The sequence below is a fragment of the Lissotriton helveticus genome, chromosome 8, assembly GCF_964261635.1.
Source record: "Lissotriton helveticus chromosome 8, aLisHel1.1, whole genome shotgun sequence".
In the NCBI taxonomy this organism is placed as follows: Eukaryota; Metazoa; Chordata; class Amphibia; order Caudata; family Salamandridae; genus Lissotriton; species Lissotriton helveticus.
Genome location: NC_136069.1, coordinates 865,511,682 through 865,535,207, shown reverse-complemented (window position 1 = coordinate 865,535,207; position 23,526 = coordinate 865,511,682). Strand labels below are relative to the sequence as shown.

Sequence of the window (23,526 nt, the reverse complement as noted above, 5' to 3'; positions counted from 1 at the left end):
CCTCTGGACATGGCTGAAATGTCAGGGCATTTTCTTGGTTGTACAACACCTGGCAGACTCCCTGAACGTCAGGGCTGAAAAACTCAGCCATCGATGCTTTGAAGATTATGAATGGCATGTCTATCTGGAGTTGAGGCAAGGTCTTTTCAATTACTGTAGAGAACTTTGTTTAGATCTATTTGCGCATTGGAGTTTCAAAAGCGGCACATGCTCTGAGCCGCATTTCATCTCAAGTGGGACACGGGAATCCTGTATGCCTTTCTGGCGATACCACTTCTGCTCCAGGCCAAGTCATCCTAGGGGATTCGGATTAGGCACAGAGAGTATGATATTACAAACTCCTGAACATGAGCATCAGCCTTCGGATCAGGCTTCCACATCAGGAGGTTCTCCTGCCGCAGCAACAGGGCAGGGTCCTACAGCCGAACTCCACACACTCTGAAATTGAGCTGTAGCAATTGAGAGTGTTCAGGCTTCCTCCCAAAGTGTGTGAGGTCATCTTGGCAGCCAGACGTCCACCAACAAAATATTTATACACCTGGAGTTGTACAAGATTGTTGCCTGGTGCACTGAAAACTATGATGACCTGCTTTCTGCACCCTTGTCTGAAGTGTTGCTGTTTGTTTTGTTCTTAGCCCAGCAAGGGCTTGCTCTGGGCATAGTTAAGAGATTCACTCTTTCTGAAAGGACTTCACATTTCCTGCAAATCCTGTTGTAATGCCCCAAAAGGATCTTAATTTAGACCTATTTGATGTGTTCCCCATTTGAACCCATGCCTAGCTGCTCTCTAAGACTTCTGACCATTAAGGCGGCCTTCTTGGTGGCCATCGCGTCAGCTAGGAGGGTCAGCGAGCTACAGGCCCTTTCTTTTCACCCATCTTTTACCAGCTTTTTCTCAGGAAAACTGGTTCTCTGCAACTGTGCCTCTTTGCTGCAAAAGGTGGCCACACCTTTCCACTTCAGCCAAAGCATCACGCTGCCAACCTTCCTTGCTCAGCCTTAATCTTCCAAGGTTGAGTAAAGACTCCACCGATTGGACCTGAAAAGAATGTTGTCTTTCTATATTGATCGCACCAAAGAACACAGGGTGAATGATAAGATCACTAAGAAAGGGAAAGCAGTGCAGAAGTGATCCATCTCCAGATGATTGTGCTCTGCATTGAGATCTGCTACACACTGGCCAAGAATCACCCCCCTGAGGGCTTTCAGGCTCTTTCCACCAGAGCCAAAACTGCAACCACTGCGTTAGCTTGTGGAGTCCCTCTCCTGGATAGCTGTCATGTCCGCTACATGGGCCTCTCGACATGCGTTTACTAAACACTATTGGCTTGATAGCCAGCTCCACCATGGCAAGCACTTGGCCGGTTGGGTCATCAAGGCCTTTTTGGTCTCAGTCTGTTCGCAGACCCACCTCCGACGAAGTATTGCTTTGGTACCTATTGTAAGCTGAGGAATCTGTCGCTAGAAGTCTCTATCAGATGAACAAGTTACTTACCTTCAGTAACTGGTAGAGACTCTGTCTAGCTGATTCCTTACTGACCCTCCCATTCTCCCCAATCTTCGAACTGGACCTCTCCACCTAAAAAAATCCTTGTAAACCCTGGTTTCTGACGTGGTTCCGTGCTATTGGCGCAGAAATAGTCATGTAAGAAACTGATATTAGCACACAGGGTAACGCCTATACAGGCACTGCACACGTCACATTGAGTGTGGCTGATGCTTGGTCGATCACCACCAACCAATGCGCAGTGGTATTGCGCAAAGAATTTCCAGGTCTAATCTGATGCCTGGGGAATATTTCAAGGTAAGAAATCTGTGGCTAGATAGTCTCTTTTAAAAAAAAATATTTGTATTGAGTTCTTGGCAAAGATTCAATAGCATAATGCTGACAAAATATCCAAACAATTCACAATCCCACAACTGAATCTGAACATAATGAACAGCGATACGTAAAAATCCCCGAATAAGTAAAAAAACGCACAAAGGATTTATATTTAAACATACACATAATATTCCAAATATCCAGCACTGAACATTTTCTCAATCAAAATAATCTTTCCAGATTTTGGTAAATTTACGCAAAGCTCCCATCCTTTTTGCATACAAGTATTCACTACTCCTAACTCTCTTCATTTTTTGAAAACACTCATCTACTGTTGGAATTATTTCTGTTTTCCAATATTTAAGAATCAGAGATCTGGCAATTGCAACAATAATATACAAGAGCTTCACTAAGGAATCTTCCAAATTAAGCTCTGGATCAACCCCAAGTATAATTAAATTATTATAACTAACAATCGTAAAATGTAAATATTGAGGCAATATGGTAAATATATTTTCCCCAAAAACCTTAATTTTGGGGCAGAAGGCAATGATATGCGACCAATTAGCCAGATCCGGTTGGGTGCATCTAAAGCAAGTAGGCGACATATTACTATACATTTTTGACATGGCTGCAGGCGTATAATACAACAGCCATTTGCTAAAGAAAAGCATACGTCTCCAATTGGCACGTCTAAGAACCGTAAAATTAAATTTATTTAGGTTTTTCCAGGATATATCCTTTAAGTTGAAACTTTCATGCTTTTGCAATTTTTTAATCGCTTTGGCAGTTAGATCCTCCTCCCTACTTTGCGCGAGACTTTTCCTCCATGCTCCCGCCCTCTTGAATACTGGGGACCAAAAAAGATCATTCGTTAAATTAGAGATTTGGCTTATCTGTGTTATGTCTATATAGCACATTAACCTATGAAGTACCACGTATGAGCCCATGAGAAGAAACTTTCTACGTATTAACAAAGACATCTCATCAAGAGTCAACCAAACTCCATTTTTAATAAAATTAGATAAGTTGATGAACCTATTTCTAGCCCAGGTACGTATAATATCTGGTTCTAATCTGGTCCCAATTCCAAAGACAGCCTCTCTTAATGGAGTTACTAACGTCAGAAGAGAAAGGGAGTACCTTTTCAGCATAACATCTTGCTTTTTGAGAAACCAACTCAAGGTCTTATATCTGACTAATTTGGGTGATTTACAAATCGCGAGTGGAGAAGGAATCTTTGTTTCTTTACAAATTAAGTCAAAAAAGAAATTAAGAAATAATACCTCTCTAAATGCTGGATATTTAAATCTAGAGAGATACTGTGAAAAATATGCATAGTAGTAATCTTTCAAATTTGGTAAACCTAATCCACCGTGTTCCTTATCTGCATACAGGGTTTCTATAGCTATTCGTGGAGTCTTTTTAGCCCAAAACGAAGGCTGAAAAAAGGGATTCAATTCTTGAAAAAAAATAACCTGGAAGGGAGCAGGAGATGGTAGAAAACAAAAAATTAAATAAAGGGAGTATTGACATTTTGATTAATGCCACTCGGCCTACAATAGATAAAGGCAGTGCTTCCCATCTTAGAAGCATATTACGCACTTTCCGAATTAAGGGTTCAAAATTCAGCATATACAAATCACTTACTGAGGATGTAAAATATACCCCTAGATATCTTTTGGGTTTATTGTTAATACATCTCTGAATATCTGGATGTAAAAGCGGATTTGTATTACCACAGACTATGATCTCAGTTTTCCTTTTATTAATACGATACCCCCCCAATGCTTCAAATTGTGTGAAAATAGAAAAAGCTTGTTCTTGAGACTGCATCTCAGATTTCAATAAAAGCATGATATCATCTGAGTACAGTTTGATCTTATCCATACCATCTATGGGCGGAGAAATATCTTTACTTTTTCTTATTGCGGAGGCTAAAGGCTCAATAAAAAAAGCAAAAAGAGTGGGAGAAAGAGGGCAACCTTGCCTCGTTCCTCTTTGAACTGGGATTGACCCTACCATCGATTTATTAATAAGAATATGGGCTTTTGCTCCCTGGTACAGATTTTTAATTAAGGTGGTAATTTGAGAAGGGATACCGAATCGAAATAAAATGAAAAAAAGAGTGTCCCAAACTACTAAATCAAAAGCTTTTTCTGCGTCTAAAAGAAGAATTAAAGCCGATACCTTACGTGTTTCAAAAAAATCTAGTGCCACTACTAAATAATGTGTGTTTGTGAGCAATTGACGGCCAGTGATGAATCCATTCTGGTCTGTATGAATTAACTGTGACGCAACCTTATTAAAGCGGATAGAAAGCAATTTTGTAATAATTTTGTAGTCTGAGTTTAATAATGTTATAGGCCGGTAAGAGTTTGGGTCTTTTGCTTCTTTTCCTTTTTTCAAAAAACTGACCACTGTACCATCAAAGAAGGAGGTCGGAATCCATCCCCCCTGAAGCATCGAATTTACTAATAAAAGAAGTACTTCAGATAGACATTCAAAAAATGTGATGAAATATTCGTCCGGAAGTCCATCCGGACCACAGGCTTTATCGTGTGGCAGATTTTTTACTACCAGCTCCAATTCGTTAATAGGAAAAGAAGATGCCATTACTTCTTGATCCGTGTTGGAAAGAGAAGGAAGGAGTATTTATCTAGGAACTCATTTAAACCGGATTGATCCATAATATGAGAAGAAGAATAGATGTTCTCATAATGGGACACCATAATTGCCCCAATTTCAGCCTGATCTGAGGTATCTGTTCCGGAGATTGGGGATTTTAAGGATCGGATCAAGTTAGCTGCGGCTTGTTCTTTTATTTGCCATGCCAAAAATTTTCCGGTGAAATTACTGTGCTCATACATTTTTTGAGCTTGCCTACAAAAGATTTCCTCACTTCTTGAAAAGTAATAAGCACTCAATTCATGTTTTGCAGCGCTTAATGAATTTTGTAACTCAGCAGATGAATTATAATACTTTTGATGAACTAAAGCCTGTATTTTTTGCTGTAGCTGATTTTTTGTATCTCGAAAAATAGCTGCTTCCCTAGCGTCCCTACTTATAACGATGCCCCGAATAAATGCTTTCAAAGCGTCCCATATAATATGAACGGGGGCTGTCCCCATGTTTCGTTCTAAGAACTCCTTGATCTCAGCCTGGACAGACATAACCCAAGGTTCATCATTCAAATAGGATTTGTTAAAAACACAACGTTTCACAATATTAATCTTTTCATCTAGTACAATTTCAAAGACAAGCATCGCATGATCGGAGAAGCCATTGTGTAAGAACTTATGGTCCCGACTATTAAGTATTGACTAAATTATAAAGAAATCTATACGAGAAAATGACTTGTGCCTCCCCGACCAGCACGTATATTCCCTTTTGTGAGGGTTTATTAACCGCCAACACTCAACTAGATCAAAAGTCCTAATATTATTCAATATTGTCTGAAGAGATTTGGGTTTAGACTTCTTTTTCCCGCCCAGGGTAGAGTCAAGTTGTGGCTTCATCAAGATATTGAAATCCCCTCCAATAACCAGATCTCCGTCGACCATAAGAAGAGACTGAAACCTTTCTTCATATATTGCAGGGCTATCATTAATGGGAGCATAAAAGCTTACAAAGGTAATGGGTGAAAATCTGTTCTTAATTTTACATTTAGCCCAGCACCAACGACCCCGCTTATCTGCTTCAGTAAGAATAATTTCCGCTTCTAGTTTCTTATTGAAGAAGAGTGCGACCCCCCGCCGTGACTCTGAAAAAAAGGAGAACCCTCGATAGGCAGCCCATCCTTTAAACATAGAAAATGTATCTGCTTTAGAGGTTGGGATATGAGTTTCTTGTATCATAATGACTGCAGGATTCTCTGTCAAAAGCCATGCCTCTATTGCCCGCATTTTCCTCTTATTATTAAGGCCATTAACATTAAAAGAAATAATTTTCAGACCAAGCTTAGACATAGTTCATGCATATAATTAGAACACATGACATAAATTTCTTCCCTTATTTCCCCAGACATCTTAGAACCATCTGCTCCTTGATTGAAAAGCATATTAATCATCAGCCATAAACAAAATAACAACAAAAAAATCTCCGCCAAGAACACATTTTTAATTTTACACCCTCCCCCCCTACCTGTGACACCCTACTAACTCTATCCTCCTCCCCCACGCTTGCCACAGCAACCCTTCCCATAGCCTTGGGGTGTGGTGATTGAACACCCCTGACCTCCAGACCAGTGCTCCTCCCTCCCCTCCCCTCCAAAAACCAAAAACAATGGCCATGATGGCGATAAGAAACGCTGATATGTAAAAAATAATATGTAAGTGTAAAGCACTACAAATTGCTACAAATGACTGCGAAGAAAGAAAATTAATCCAGTCTATCACCCTTTATACATTTTGTATTTCTTGAAGAAGATCCTGCGCTTCCTCGATATCGGATAACAGATAGAATTTACCTTTAATCAAAACTCTAAGTTTGGATTGTTGTGCTATCATCGCCTGAGCACCTTGAGCCTTAAATAGCTGAAGCATATTTACAAATTCTTTCCTACGTCTGGCAGCGATAGCTGACATATCTGAGAATATTCGGCATTTCACCGTAGCATTCACAGGGAATTGTCTTTGTTGGATTGCCCTAGAAAATATTTGTTCCTTTACCCTTACATCTGCAAAATTTAGTACAATAGTGCGCGGAAGGGTAGAGTTCGAAAATGGTCGAGCAGGTACCCGATGGGCTCTTGTGATAGTGAGACCTCCTTTATATTCCGGTATTACCCCCTGTTGGAGAAAAGAGGTCACCCATGCCAATGTGTCTGATCCCTCAATTCCCTCAGGGACTCCTACGATACGTAAATTGGATCTCCTATTATAGTTTTCCAACTCATCTAGTTTTAATTCAAGAGCCTTAGTTGTTTTTGTAGTCACTTTAGAGTCCTTTTTAACTTCGACCATTTGATCCTCCAAAGTTGAAATCCGCTCTTCTGCTTCCACTAAGCGGGGTGGAAAAGTAGACACTAATTCCTCAATTTTGTTAATTTGATCCAGTCTCTGGTGGATTGCCAAAAGTTCTGCATTTTGCGACCTTTTTATCTCTCTGACTTCATCTAGAATCAGGTTGAGCATATCTTTCACGGACATCCGCATCTCTCCCTCTGTTTCCGTGTTCATCTCTAACAGAGGCCCAAGGGGGTCTGCCATTCCCCCAGCCGACCACTTGTCAGTAACTTGAGGTGGCACCACCGCTGCGCTTAATAAATCTTTCTTTTTATCAACTAAAGTATCCATTGTCTGCTTAAAATCACGTGTGGAATTAGTGGGTGGTGCCGGGTTTGAAGGAGTCACATCCGTACTCGGATCATTTGTATCGATTATACCATTCAATTGGTTTGTAATGAGCCCAAGTTCAGAGAATTCTTTGAGGGGACAAGATTAGGCGGAAGAGGTGAGACTTTTTTTGCAAACAGGGGGAACTGTTTGACCAAGGGAGGAAGAGGCGGAGGCGGCAAGGGTGGTTGAGATGACTCGAGAGAATGGGATAAATCATCGAGACGTGGTTCGGCCAAATTATCTTCCATTTGCGATGGAGCCAGACTGTCTGTCAGTAAATCCTCAACCTCAGAGCTTTCAGGTGAATGTGCAGAGTCGTCATCCTTCAAAGAGCCTTCTTCTGTTAACTCAACTGCTGCCTCCTTTGCCTGCTGCCGCCGTTGTTTGGCTTTAAGACGAGCATTAAGTAGTTTCCCCATTATGCTCACACTAATGGTTTTCAATGACGATAGAAAGCTGAGTCTTTAGTTAGTCTTTGAGTTATTTTGAACAGAAGGAGCCAAGAAAAACACTTTGCTTTGCTTCCTCAATTAGTTCAACCCAACACTGCAGGCTCGTACCCCCCCCCCCCCCAAAAAAAAAAAAAAAAAAGGAAAGGGGCTTACTGTTTTGTGTGCCCGAGTTCGACGGAGTTAATCACCAGTTAATACCTTTTTTCAGAAGATGTGGTGAATTTATGGTGAATATCCTGACACGTTTTTCCCCCAAAAACGGCAAATGCACTGATCGTTTCTTGTTGCTTACAGTAAGAAAAAGAAGGAAAAACAAACCAAATCACGGCGAATCAGTAATCAAGTCCCAGCTGGCCGTTCGCAGCAAGAGCAACCATCTTCTTCGGCACTTCAACAGTCCAGCCCGCCTCAGACGGTTTCCGCAGACTCGGCAGAAAACCTTCGACAATGCAGCAAAAGAAATATTTAAGGCTTGAGGCCGCTCGGAGTTTCCAGAGTTTTTCCAGAGCGCTTCAAAGCTTAAAGCAGAAACTAACAGCAGTTGCGCTCCGTCGTTCCTGCCGTCATTCTTGCCGTCAGTTTTTCAAACGGGGAATCCACATGCCTGTAGGAACAGCAACCAGCTCTCTGCGTCCGCCGCGTCCGCCGCCATCATCAATCAACCTCGAGGAGGGGAGGGGTCACAGCACGGCTCACAGGTGCTACGTGGAGGCATGGAACTCCACCGTGGCTGGTTCCCGTGGCTAGATAGTCTCAACTAGAAAAAGCATTTCCGAAGATAAGTAACTTGCTCATTCAGCTTCTACAATTCCTGCTCCCTACCTCTCTGTGAACCTTTGTTAGGATTCTAATTGCTACTCATTTTATTCAGCCAACTTTATTCACATTTTGAATAAAGTAATCTTTAACAAATGTAGGCATCAGAGTAGTGAGCAACTAACGTTAGGGCAGTATATAATCAATTGCAGCACATTGAGGCCAGTCACAAAATGTCTACAACATCATAAGGAATACATTCCAGTATGGTAAGCATACATTTACACTATTACAATGATATTAGAGCCTAAGCCTGATGTCTAATGAAGTGCTTTGCTGTCAGAGTTTTGGCTCTTTAAACACATGCCATTTTTTAAAACAAGCTGATGAGAATGAGACTGAAGAGAAGGGGTACATTACATGAATTGAACAAGAATGGAACCTTGGTCAGATCAATCCAGGGTTAGCAGGAGGAGCAGAAGCTGAAGTTGGGCCCAGATATGGAGGGGGTTGTTCACCTAGAAAGTGACCTGGCTGCTTGCGAGAGAAGGGAACTCTGAGCAGTATTGAGGTAGTGAGGGGAGAGCACTGAACGTTAAAGTGATGCAGACGTAAGGAACTATGGGGTAAGTGTGTCATCTTTGGAAGACACCTTTAGATTCTCCAGGATGGCATCCCAATGTCCGGGCATGGAACGCATCAATAGGCTCTAAGACTCCACCCTGGGTAAGGCTTTGCTTTGAGCTTCCGCCCATTTGATAGCAGGCCGATGCCTACTATCCTTCTACTCATGAACTAGTGGCTGTGCTTTGTCTTAGTAGTCTTGTGCCTAAGGATTTGAAGTTTTAATTTTGTATTTAACACGTTGCTTGGTCATTTAAACCTTTACCAGGGTTTGTGGAAATTCTGCCTTGGAATATATATCCATGCTTGGCAATTTGAAGCTGTTTCTTGGTGTATATGATGGTTGTGCCTTTTCACTAATACTGTGCAGAACCCAAGTGTTGGAAATGGCCATCGTTTGCATGGCGTGCCCATAGATTTTGCCTTGACTATCCTTGCCAGCTGTAGAACTGTGTGGACCTTACCTCTCCTACCTGAGGTAAAGTGGCGGTGCTCCCCTTTCAACATTATGAAATTGATATACTCCTGATTGGCATCTTTAACTCACCTGTAAGTCCTTATTATGGGTGGAATAAAATTGTACCCAAGACCAGTGATTTAAATGTCCCTAGTAAACTGCAGCACCCAGTGCCATCCATTTCAGTTCAGTGTAAACAGGTATGTAATCCTACCCACTGCAGCCTGGCTGTGCAGTTTAAACTGCAAATGAGGGGGCACATTTATCACAAATTTACACAACACAATGCGGGAAGCCACTGTGCTTCACTGTGCTGCCTGAAAGGGAGAGGGCAGGAATATGCCGTATTTAACATTTTACGGCACATTACTGCTCTCTGCCTTTGCTGGCGCACTAACGGGTGCCTAGCACCAACGCAGGTACCCATGCACCATGGTGCAAGGGGGCCTGCTTTGGAAGCAGCATTGTTTTTGTGCAGGAAGGGGCATCTTCCTGCACAAAACCAATCCTCAGAGGCATTTTCCTCTTTAAGTGTGTGCTGCAGAATGCAGCACACATAGAAAGAGGAAACAATGAGGAGAAATAAACATATTTCTCCTAAATGCGCCTCACCTGTATTTTCATGCTTTCCCAGGTCTACCAGTAAAGGTAAAACTGGAAATGTGCCAAAATACATGGGTGGATGTGTGGGAACACCTCTCTGGGGTAGAGTATGCAAGGCAGCGATTTGCACTGCCTTGCTTTGCTGTAGATTTATCAAGCAAGGTAGGGCCACGCAAGGTGGCCTTGCATGGCTTGGAAAATCTCTCTTAGGTTTTGCATTGCCTTGCGCCCCTTGCGTGGCCCAAAACTGATTCTAAGCCTTGCTAAATTTGCCCTTAAATTGTCAAAACAACCCTTTTTGGACAGGCCTATACCTTCCTTTCAAATATTAGTAAGTCACCTGTGTTGAACCTGGGCCTTTCTGCAGGGGGGTCATCCCTGAGTTCCTCCATGGAATGGAAACAAGCATCCTGGGACTGCTTTCTGGGTATCACCCCTTATCATCCAAGCTAGCTTGAATTCAATGGCGTAGAAACCATGTCTGGGCATGCCCTTCCCACTTAGGGTGACTATAGCAACACAAAAAGATGATGGATGGAATGCTGAACATTGTCAAACATTCATCCCCAGTACAAAGATCGGGTCCTAAATCCTTAGGTTTTTTTGCTCACCATGTCATTTCAGTTTGGACCCAGCCAAAACAAATAAGTCTTGACCCTGCTCCCCTTGAGAACAGTCCAGACCGAACTCCCAGGCCACGTCCTCCCTGGCCTGGAAACAAGCAGCCTGGGACCGGTTCCGGAATATCACCCCTCATCAGCCAGGCTAACTTGAATCCAATGGCATTGTGAGCATTGGGTGTTTTAGGATTCGGCCCGAGCGATTGCTAGTGGCTGACAATCACTGAAGCATTCCATCCATCACCATTTTGTTTTTACATTTACCACCCGAAGTGCGCCAAGTGTGCCCAGACGTGGGTCCCGAGCTCACTGTGCCACAGGTAAAAGTCTTCTGCTCCCAGCTGGCAGGAGCATTTTCAAAGCTCCCGCCCGCTGAGAGAAAACTTTGTGTTTGTTCCCGCATGGCAGGAGATTCAAAAAAGCTCCTGCCGGATGGGAGAAAATGCAGGTTTCCCTGCTTGCGTCAGAGGTGGAGTCCCCAGGACACAGCATGTAAGCTGGGCCACAGGGCCATAGAATGCACAGGGAGGGAGGCTGCGTGAGCCTCTCCACTTCTCTGAACATTTTAGCCCTGGGTGTGGGTTCCCCGGGACATTTAATGGCTCAGGGAGGGGGGCAAACCCCCCTCCTCTTTTAAAATGCAGCCCCAGGGTGGCGCTCTCTGGGGCCTACAATGGCTCGGTGAGGGGAGCAGTGCGCCCCCCTCCCCCTATCTAATGCAGCCCCGGGGTTCCCTGGGGCGGGATCCGCAGGCCCACAATGGCTTGGGGAGGGGGGCAGCATGGCCCCTCCCCATAGGAAATGCAGTCCTGGAGTGGGCTCTGTTGGGCCCATAACTGAACAATGCAGTCCTAGATGGCTTTTTCTTATTGCTATCCCGCACGCTGCAAAAAAAGCCATTTTTTTTTTATTTTTATCCCAACGGGTTCCTTCTAGTTCCCTCCCAGGGGGCCTAGAGGGGTAGAGTATTCCTACCCTGCCCCCTTATTTTATTGTTTTACTTCTGGACAGGGAACTAAGTACCCGAGTAGAGTAAGGGCTTCCTGCAACTTTTTTCTCATGTGGCTGGCAGCCAATCAGAGCACTCGCTCCTGTGGGAGTCAGAGGTTGCCAGCATAGTTGGTTGTTTGGTCATATAGAAGATTTTGTATTTGTAGCTACAGGTATTTGCTGTTGCTTCATTCAGTGGAGGGTGTTTCGATGGCCGAATCGATGTCAGTCGAGAAACATATTGCTTCCCCTGACGATTAAACTCAGTGAATTTCGATGACTACCCAGTGGCGCCTGGCACAAGTAACTGTGGTGTGGCAATGGGGCAGGGCAGGGTGGGAGTAAGGGGAAGTCGACAAACGACGGAATAGTTATAAATAAATATATAAATAATACCTATTTCATCGTCTGTCGACTTCCCCCTCTTCCGCGCCCGCCTCACCGCTATTACCTGTGCCAGATGTGGCTGTGACTATCATGCCTATGGGGCAGTGTGATGCCCAATCTGCAATGCCACGGTGGAGAAAAACTCTTAATCTGGATGATGCACATTCACCATGTCAACCTTGGTGAACGGCCTATGCTACTAGTGGACAGCGTGAACACCAGCGCATTGCAGACTAACCTTTGGCAGTCATGTTGTGACTATGAAGGACAAACTGATAGGCTGACTGCGCACTTAATATGGCAAGTGGTAAACCACTGCACCGGCAAGTTTTACCAGCTGCCAAGGCCGCTGCTCTGCAGACCAGCTTTCAAACTCTAAATTTTGATGATGGGAGAAGATGCAGGAGAAAGGAGAGGGGTGATGAAAAGGTCAAATATAAACTCTGTGGGGCAGATTTACAAGCATTAACAACACATCCAAGGAGGACAAGGGTCTAAGTGAATGTTTACCGACAACACCAGATTTAATCCCCTACTCAACTAATAAATCACAAACAAATCTGGTGGTCCTTACTGACAAAGAACAGAAAGAAAGGAAAGAGAGCCAAACTAGAGAACCATACGGACTAGCCAGATCTCCATCAACTGCCCCATGTGGCCAGTATCATCATATGAATATCTTTTTTTCCCCCAGATTCATCATGCTCATGTTTTGCGAGTCCTTAATAGCGATTATTAAGGAATCGCTATTAAAGACTCGCAAAACGGGATGCATGTAGAAATCGCAATATTTTTTGCGATTTCTACAGCTTCCTTAATTGCGATTCGCTAATTGCTAATCGCAAATAAGGAATGGCTTTCCCATTCATTCCTATGGGCCTAAATGCATTTAGGAATGAATGGGGAGTCATTCCTTATTTGTGATTAGCAATTAGCGAATCGCAAATAAGGAAGCGATTTCAAGGGTGTCAGGGTGTCCAAAGGACACCCTGTAGCACTCCTGGAATGGTAATTTACACTGGTGTTGCGCACACACATGTCCAAAGGACATGTGTGTATGTAACATACAACTTAGAAAAATGCACTAAAGTGCATTTTTCTAAGTTTTCGCTATTTACCACGTAGTCAGACTTCGCGGTAAATAGCGGCCCGAGATTGCGAATTCGCAATTCTAAAATGGTTCATGAATTGCATTTAAGGAATCTCAAATTGAGATTCCTTAAATGCAATTATTCGCAATTTAGCGATTTCTAAATTTGCGATTTTTGCATTTGGGATGATGAATCCCAAATGCAAAAAAAGCGCTTGCAAAGGGCCAGATTCTCAGAATCTGGCCCTTTGCGAGCCGATTTTGGCTTCATCAATCTGGCTGTTTGTCCCTTAACACTCAACCCTCTTGACACAGAAGGGAGTGCTAGGGTACAATGTCCGCATGGAACTCTATAGCTAGTGCATTAAAGAATGTATAAGTGGCACTCAAACCAGTACCCTTCGTATTCCAGATCTGATACACCAAGTCTAATGACTGTATGATGGAGAAAAAAGAGAGTGTGCAGTGCATGTGCTAGTGTGATTAAAAAGGATATGGGGGAGAAAGAAAAGATCCTTTATTCTAAATATCTCTCCCAGGCCTAATAAAAAAGTAGTTGCAGTGGCGGCATAAAACAAATAAGCCGCTGCTTTTAGATGAAAAATCGGTCGACTAGTTTCAGCCTCACGGGTCACTGACCCCGGCTTTCTTCAGGACCTTATTCAGCTACTGCATCCGTGCATCCAATATTAAGTGCAATTATTAATTATATATTAATCATATTATCTCCATATAGACAGGGTGAATTTGGCACACCTGAAAATGAAACAAACAAGAATGCAAATCACAATCAAATTACGATCCAACTGTCTGTTCCACGGTGATTACTTATCAAAACATCTCTTTCCTCTCACCATGTTTTCTTTGTCAAAAATGTATTTTTTTAGTAGTAGTATAAATCTTTATTCGGTAAGATTCTCACCATAAAAGAATATATTTTACACAATAAAAACATTGGTAAAAACTATCAACAATAAAATTCCCTTGTTAAAAAGTTGAAGCCTGCACATTATACAGTACACTGGGTGATTATTATGAGGCCCCAGCCAAAACATCCTCATCAGTACACTATTGCATAATGATTAGAATGACTTCAAATCCATCCAGTCATCATCATAGCGTCCTACCAGTAAGGGCCTACTAGCTATTTGGCGGGGTGGAATGTAGCTTCATCCTCCTAGTACGAGTCAACCATGCACTACTCAGATATTTAGCCACCCCGCATACCATGGCAGAGGAAGACGGGTCAGTGGTGAGAACTCGTAGGGCCATTCTATGGCACCTCAAACCCAACCCCATGCATACTGGTTTCAACCAGACCTTCCTGGCAACTTTATAAGCAGGACAAGCAAAAAGTAAATGCGCCACAGACTCCTTTGGAGCCGCGCACCCGGGGCAGGGGCGCGGAGGACCACCAGCGTTAGTCCACCCCGCGGTGAACTTGTGCACCGTAAGGGTCCCATACCTGAGTTTTAAATAAAGGGCTCTATCCAGAGGCTTGGCTATGAGGTCGAGGAAGGATTCCAACTTCCTAGACCATTTAAACTCTAAAAGCCGCTCAGTGAGTAGACCCCCAACCCCACTGCGTGTTGCCTCTGCCTGAACCCAGTCCCAGTATAACTTCTTAATCACCAGTTTGGGGGGTGGCATTTGACTCGCCCACACATCCCTCAGGCCCAATTGCACCACCAACTGCCTCACGTTGCTCACCCATCCGATCTTGTTACCGATGTCGAGCAATATTAGTTCATCCAGCCCAGCAGCGTATTTGGCGAGCTCCCTTGTCCTTCGCAACCGAGCCCAAAACAATATGTATTTAGAACAGGTGGACCCACTCACCTGCCCTATATGTGGTATTGGCCTCACCTCACCTCACCTCACCTCACCTCACCTGATACACACTCAGGTATATGAGACCCCGCCCTGAAAACAAGGTACAATATGCCATGTTAGGGGGACATAGGAGAGATATTTAGAATAAATGATCTTTTCTTTCTCCCCCATATACTTTTTAATCACACTAGCACATGCATTGCACACTCTCTTTTTTCTCCATCATACAGTCATTAGACTTGGTGTATCAGATCTGGAATACGAAGGGTACTGCTTTGAGTGCCACTTATACATTCTTTAATACACTAGCTATAGAGTTCCATGCGGACATTGTACCCTATCACTCCCTTCTGTGTCAAGAGGGTTGAGTGTTAAGGGACAAAAAAAGATATTCATATGATGACACTGGCCACATGGGGCAGTTGATGGAGATCTGGCTAGTCCGTAAGGTTCTCTAGTTTGGCTCTCTTTCCTTTCTTTCTGTTCTTTGTCAGTAAGGACCACCAGATTTGTGTGTGATTTATTAGCAGATTTACAAGCCCCTTGTGACATGTTAACGACTGTTGCATCACTTCTGTGACGCAGCGTCGTCGTAAACAATGAGCCTCAATTTGACAGATTCACAACGTGACGCATCTAGTGAGATGCATCACATTGTAAAGCCCTGCGCTACATTATACCTGCGTCAGGTATAATGTATGCAGGGTGGGCGGACGATTGCAAGGAAGCCCCGTAAAAGTGACGCAGTGAAATCTGCAAGATTTCACAGAGTCACTTTTACGTCCATGCTGCGTCAAAATCCTGCGCCTGCTTGAAGTAGGCATAAGGAGTGACGCAGCATGTTAGGCATAGGGCGCCCCTGGGCATTGCTGGAGTCGTGTCGCGCTTGCAACACGACTCCATCAATGTGCTGCCCTTACGCCAGAAGATGCCACACGCATCTGGCTTTCCTTGCGCCAAGGTGCGTCGCATTTTAAATGGGACGCATCCATGGTGGCGCAAGGGTATTCCTCCGTTTAGCATCTTTACTTGCTGAAATGCAGGGATGCGCCATTCCTCGTAAATCTGCCCCTGAATTCTTTCTCTGTAAACACATAGCGTACCAGACCCTGCTGTTCAAGTGACCTTCCAACTTGAACAAGCATTGCAAAACCAATATGTCTGGCTTTAAAGTGCCAGTGCATGAAACAGCAAACATGCACAAATGAGCATGAACTATTTGTGACAGTCTCTAAAATCTGCCTCATTCCATGCGTGCCATATTTTTGTGTCCTGATTTTTATTCCTCAAGCTCGCCTTGTAAAACAACAGTTTACGTGATTGGGAAAAGTGGATACAAACTTAGGAGGCATGAAAAGACATGTCATAAAAATTAACTGTGCTCCGTTTTGAATGGCTGAGTTTGTTTGTGTAAGTAGACTTTGAGCTTTAAACTCGAATGTTTTGCTGTCCCTTAAATATATGTCCTCAAATTCTGTTTCATGCATTTTTTACACAGATCACTTATTTGTGCTGGCTAAGGGCCTCATTAAAGGGTCTTGCAGTGTTGGGTGTTAATTTTGCAAACCTGGAGTTAACAATGTTGGGGGCTCACTTAACTTAAAAGGTTCAAAATAAATGGCGATTCCACTTTAAATCTTAATAATCTCCTGAAATTGAGTAATTACTAAAGGATCTAAGGTCGAGATGTACTTAGACTGGAATTGGTAAGAGTCATCGCAGACTGCACACCAAATTTTGAAGAATCCATTCTGTTTTTGCAAACCGATCTTTGCAGTAATAGATCAGTTTGAAAAAACCTGCTTCGTAGTGGGTCACAATTCGACCTATCTCATGAATAATAATGAGTTAGGACGCAAATGTCGACCCTCTGTGAATGCCAGCAATCACAGGGATGGTATTGTCTGTGATTGCTTTTAAATAAAGAATGGTTTTCCTCAAAGGAAAATGGGATGCGTTTACAAAAAATAATTAAACTTATAACTAACATTTTTTAATGGTAGCAGTGGTACCTTGGACCACTGCCTTCTAAAAAAATAAATATTTTTTTCAACATTCACCCTTGATTACCTTTCATTAATCAGTAAAACATTAATACATTCCATTGAAATTACATATTTGGAAGGGGTGACCCAAACATGCCCCTTCTAAATACTGAATCGGACTGTAGTCGCAAACCCAAATTGCGGTTCAATAGTGTTTTACTGAATTGCAGTGTACATTTAATACATACCAAAATGCCTTTTTGGCTTGGCAAACAGCCCAATTCTCTGTATCCGACATTTTGAGAATGCAAAAGGGCTGTATTCATCAGCCACAATTCCATACCGGCTCTGGTAATTCCTCTTTCTCCCCCACTGTTTCTCATAGAGATATGAGCTGTTTTCTGCAGCTAAAATCTCTAGGGGAATAATAATGGTACTGTGGACATCATAATTCTTTTTCTTGAGGATTACAGACCTCTCGTAATAAAGGACCAACAGAAGAGGCATCTGTCTCGTAGGAGACATCTTTTGAATTGCCTTGTTCTATCCTTCAGTGCATGACAAATATCTCCCTCTCTTTTTTTCAGCTTGGTGGCACTATTGGAGACATTGAAGGAATGGCATTTGTTGAAGCATTCAGGCAGTTCCAGTTCAGAGTTAAAAGAGATAACTTCTGTAATATCCATGTCAGCCTGGTTCCGCAGGTAAGATGTGGTGCAGTCGTGTAAATCAAGTCTGAATGTGAGACAGGATCATCTTCGCACACTTGTTTTTCTGTCCATACTCAGTATTCACCCGCTTCTTCTAGAGAGCTGCTGTCTTTGGAACAGAGGACCTAGGTTCGATATCTGGCATCCTGGCCCATCATTTAATCTCCCATACCTTCAAAATAAATCTAGTGTTCATTTAAACTGCCCCCAAGTTTTGTGCTGTATAAACCTGCAAAAAAACAGCATGTGCCCAGTTATTTGTGGGTGCCTTGTAGCTGTGCACCTTGCCCACATTGAGGGCACGCAAAGTATTTCGCCTCAGATTTACCAAGAGTTTGTGTTGGGTTTTTGTTATTATTTTAAGGTAGATCCAACGCAAAGTCATCGGCTAGGATTTACAAACCAAGCTTAGAGGTGCTAGTCTAACGGCTAAGGCGGTCAAGCTCAAATCTGGGGAACCAGGTTCGAGTCTCAGCAATGACGCTCAACATCCTGTGATTCTGGGCAAATCACTTAATCTCCCCGTGCCTGACAAAAAAATAAAATGTGTCCTTGTGTAACGAAACTGGTGCTCATGTAAAGCGCTCTGATACCTTTGGGCCAAGTTTGCGATATATAAAACTCCCCCCCAAAAAGAAAAAAAAAACTGCAAATCTTGATTTGCTTTTGTTTGTAAGAAAAAGTAAAGCAACGCAGAGCAGTGTACCGCCTTGAATTGATTTGCATTAGGGAGGCGTTCCATGATTGGTGTATGGGTGTTCCTGTGAATCCCACATGGATTTTGACACAAATCCCTATGAAGAAAGATTTGTAGACATGGATTTATGCCAAGATCCTGCAGTTTTTTAAAGCTGGCATAACAAGAAGAAACACCCTTATTTCTCCTTATTTTTATTTTTCGTCTTTGATATATGCTGCATTCTGTGGCACTTATACATAGAGAAAATTGCCTATGAGCATAGTTTTCGTGAAGGAAGGGACCCCTTCCCGCACACATACTATGCTAACCACTTGCACTATGGTGCAAAAATGTCTTCTTTTACGGTATAATGTGCGCCAGCGATATGAAGAGAGGAGAACAGCGGTACATCTGCGCTGCGTTGCAGTATTTATTGTAAACATGGGTCTTTATTTCTACCCCTCATCTGGACTTGAATCTGATACTATGCGCCGGAGAGTTTTCTGATTGAGTAAGATACATCTTTACAGCTTGCCTTGCCTTTAGATTATTCGTTGTTATTTTGTTCCCGTTCTACTGCACATTAGCCTGAAATCAACCTGGTGTTCATTTGTTAAATAAGGGTTGCAATGTTTGTATCAACGTTGATGCTTTTTATATTGAAGGTGGACATTCACTGTTATTGTGTATTTCACTCCAATCATCTTTTTTCCTCTCAATTACAATTTGCATGATTCGCTTTGCCCCGTTTTACTGATAACATTAATTAATGGTCTTACTTGGTGAGATCTTCCAAGGAGTAAGGTGGCAGAAGAGTCTAGAATTAGAAGCTGTTCTGGGTCAGATCCATTGGAACCCTCTTCTTACTCCTACATCCACTCTATGTGATATTTGCCTTTAGTTCCAGAAATAATAGGTTGTGCTGCATTCTTATCCTAATTCCATCCAAGTGCTCCAATACTAGCGTTTAGGTAACAAGAAGCCCTGCCATTTTACCTCATCTTACTCTTTTTTCTTGTTCCGTTCATGGCACACCTAGGAGAGAAAAAGCTCCTAGCACATCAGGGACATTGTTTTTTTTTCAAAATCAAACCCTCACTTTGGAAATTTCTCTTTGGAAAACAAAAAAAACAACTCGGCTACCATGCCACCATAGCATGGCATGGCAGACCATCCAACATTATTCTATTTTACTCAACACTTTTGGTGAAAACGAGGTGCCAAGTCCATGGATGTCGATTCACCAAATGCCAGGGGCAACTGAAGTGACGTGACATGCCCATTGATTCCAATGACATCATATGAAGTGGCATCGTATGAACTTTGACCCTGCTGGAATTAACATAGATGGCATACAAAGTGCACTCACCCCAATTACCATTTCTCCGCCCTCTCAATAGAGACACCTCAGTCATGTTTGGTTTTCACAGTGTGTGCGTTTTTATTATATTACAGTTCTGGCCAATTACTCCATTGGCCTCTCTTATTTATTGTAAACCAACGGCTTCCAGGGTAGGGCTAGAGAATCCAGGGCCACCAGCAGGTCAGCCCCAAACCTCCCGCCAGCCCGCAGCCCATGATGATTTCTAAGACCTGTTCTGGAGTCAAAAATGGCACCAACCAAAGGAGTCCCTGTGATACCTCTTGTCCAGGACCCCGCCACAGGACGAGGCGCTTACTGGCGGACTCGACCTCCCCCCCTGCACTCAAATGCTTCCGTGATGGCCCCTAGCATGGTCTGTATGAAAAGCTCATTACCTGCTTCAGACAGGTGCACTCCGTCCGCAGAGTATAGTTCTGGCCTTGAAGTTTGTATTAACTTGTGCCTTATGGTACGTATGCTTGATTTCTTAAGGATGTCCGCCACCGACTGATTTAACCTCTTCATTGACTTATTCACTGCCTTCGGAGGTGCTCCCCGCGCCCATACTTGCCTTGGAATGATTTCGGACCATAGCAAGATCGCATTCGGCAACATATTCCTGATTGCTGCTAGAATGGTGAACAATTCCTCTTTTACGCCCCTCCTTCCCGCCGGGATCATATCATTGCCTCCAGAATGTAACACTAATAGATCGGGGGTAGGCATGCCTCTCCTCATGGCCCCCCGCAAATCGTTAGGCGCTTCAGCTAAATGTTGTCCACCTATCCCCACCCAATGGTGGTCAAATCCTTGTGCCTCCTGCCTTTTTCCCTCGCGTGATTTCATGAAGACCAGCCCGCCCTGCGAATAAAAGAATGGCCGCACCAGCATATTTGGGGCCTCTGGGACATGGTACCTAGAGCAAATTTGAGAGGGAAAACAGTCAACACTGCACTGTGGACGATAGAGGCGGCACGCTGCGACATTCAAACTAATTGCGGGCGAACATAACGCTCATAACACGCTGACTTCCAACGACCTAGCCTCTTAATTGTTTCCTCTGGGAGCCCCAGGCCCGCCGTAGTAGTTGCTGCCCCGATACGGAATGAGTGGGATGTGAAATCGGTTGAATTTACGCCCAGCCTTGTCAACGCCAGCTTGCACACCCTGGTGAACTGAAATCTAGTGAGGGGTAAACCGTCTCTATGTAACAGAACTCTGTTGTTGCCCCCTTGAGGCCTGACTTGCAAGAATTCCCTTGTTAATCTTACCGGACAGTATGTCGCCCCGGTTACCATGGCCAATTGCAACCATATCCCTTTACCCAGTGGGTCTGTCTTTGATCTCCGGACCCTGGCCCTGCCAAAATCAAATCTTCGCACCGTGTGCCCCCTTCCCTATCAGCCTTAGAGGCAGGGAGCAATTCTGAGATCCTGAGTGCCCCAAAGAAGGCTAAAGCGTACGCTACCCTGAATAATTGAGTCTCGTATGGGGAGAAGCAAATCTTGGGCAAGATCTCCAGGATGTTTACCAGCCTGCTCACGTCTATGGGTCTTCTTGAATCCTTCTCCCCCGGGGTTAAACGTTCCCATCCCTTTACAGCTCTCCTCACTCTCTGATCTTTTGTTGGGTCTGCCACCCCCCCTAAACCAGCATAGAATGCCATTGCTGACAGCTGCCTTATCATCATTGCCACTGACTTCCCGCTAGCTTTCTGATGCACTATAAAGTCCAAGTCGCTCACAGGTGAGAACAACTCAACTAACCCAGCCCCTTTTAAGTAGTCTTGGTATAACTGCCACGACCTCTCATACATACTCTTAGTCTTGGGGGCCGGTGATGCTGTAATCAATTCAGGGGCTGAGGGGCACCACGCTTCCATAGTCCCGCTGGGAAGTTTGTCATCTCTCTGTCTGCTTGCGGCCAGTGTGTGCGGAATTCTGCCAACTTAAAACGGGACAATGCGACAGCGGCTTGATTGTCTACCCCCGGTACATGCCTAGCAGTAAAATATACATTGCGCCGCAAACATTGCAACACCAATTCTTTCAACAGGCGCAGCACCCATGTGCAAGTCGCTCTCTGATTGTTAATTGCCATCACCACCGACATGCTGTCAGACCAGAAAACAATGTGCCTATTTGCGAGCATATCTCCCCACAGAGGCAAGGCCACCACTTTGGGAAACAGTTCTAAGAAGGTAACATTGCCTGTCAAACCATGACGCGCCCATTGCTCCGGCCAATGCTGCATGCACCACTTGTGACCTAAAACTGCCCCGAAGCCCACGCTGCCTGCCGCATCTGTGAACAATTCAAGCTCCGTGTTTGAGGAACTCGGCCTTCGCCATATCACGGACCCATTAAAATTCTCTAGGAAGTCCTTCCAAATGTTCAAGTCATTCCTCACCTCTGCTGACAACCTAACTCGATGATGCTTGGCGCGAAGTCCCGACATTGCCCTTGCTATGCTCCTAGAGAAGGCCCTGCAAATCGGTATGACTCTTAAGGCGAAGTTCAACTGTTCCACCAGGACTTGCAGCTGGTGCAGCGTAACCTTCCTTGTCCCCAAACAAGCGTCAATGGCTGCCTTGAAGGCAGACACTTTCGACCTGGGAAGCCTACATACTCCTTCTCTAGTATCAATTTCGATGCCTAGGAATGTTAAGCAAGTAGTTGGCCCCTCCGTCTTCCCAGCTGCCAGTGGCACCCCCAGGGCTTTTGCCAGGTGCTGGAAGCCCAGCAGGGCCTTCCTGCATGACTTCGAGCCCTGAGGGCCTAGGAACAAAAAATCGTCTAGGTAGTGTACCACCCCATGGGACTTGTCTGTTGTCAGGAATGTTTGCACTGCCCATTCTAAAAACCTGGCAAAAGTCTCAAATACTGCGCAAGCGATTGAACAGCCCATGGGCATGCAAAGGTCAATGAAATAATCTCCTCTGAAGGTGAAACCCAAGAACTTGGTATCCTCAGGGTGTACTGGCAGGAGCCTAAATGCCGCCTCGATATCGGACTTGGCCATTAAGGCCCCTTCCCCCATCGCCTGTAACTTCTGGATTGCGGTGTCAAACGTTGTATAACGCACCGTGCATAGGTCTGGGTTATGCTTGTCATTGACAGATAAACCTGGGGGGCTTGACAAATTATGGATCAGGCGGAGCTTCCCTTTCTCTTTTTTAGGTACCAACCCCAGAGGTGAGCATACCAGATCAGGTTTTGGCGACTGTTTGAAGGGTCCCGCCACCCTCCCCAAGGCAACCTCTTTCATTATTTTCTGTTCTGCTGCCTCCATGTTCTGAAGCACTGAGCTTTGGTTGCGCGGGGGAACATTGGTGGGGGTAGCTAAGGACGGTATACGGAATCCAAACATAAAACCATTGTGTAAAAACTGGGCATCTTGCAGCTTGTCATACTTGCTAAGGAGGTGTGTTAGGACGTGCGTCTTAATGGGTGTTGGCAGATCTCTTGGATGTTTGAGGAGGCCGCCCTTTGGCTGCGGAATGGGCCGGCTGCTCCCTTGGTCTTCCTGACTTCTTGAAACATCTGATCTCTGGGTGAGACGGACCCCCGCAGAGGGAGCAGCAGTGCTTGTATCTGCACGTTGTCCCCCTGGTGCACTCATTCTTGTTATACAGCCAGCAGGCCTGTTTTTTATCTCCTGCCCCCCTATCGTTCCGAAAGGACTGATTGTGAGATGGGTAACTAGTCTTGGTCACGGGCAACGTTGAATAAAATACTGCGTGCCACACATTAATCTTGCGTTGGTCCCATGCTATCTCAGGGTGTACTGCCTTCATTTGCCTAAATTTGGTGTCAT

At 44.2% G+C, this 23,526-nt stretch overlaps 1 protein-coding gene across 3 annotated transcripts in view; it reads left to right on the top strand.

Annotated features, from left to right (window-relative positions):
- Window positions 1–23,526, top strand: part of CTPS2 (CTP synthase 2) — a 2,098,303-nt gene that overhangs the window by 387,425 nt on the left and 1,687,352 nt on the right. For all 3 annotated transcript variants that reach the window (XM_078657669.1, XM_078657667.1, XM_078657668.1), the window contains exon 5: window positions 17,546–17,662. In XM_078657669.1, the coding sequence (XP_078513795.1) occupies window positions 17,546–17,662 (117 nt within the window). The remainder of the gene's footprint in view (window positions 1–17,545; window positions 17,663–23,526) is intronic.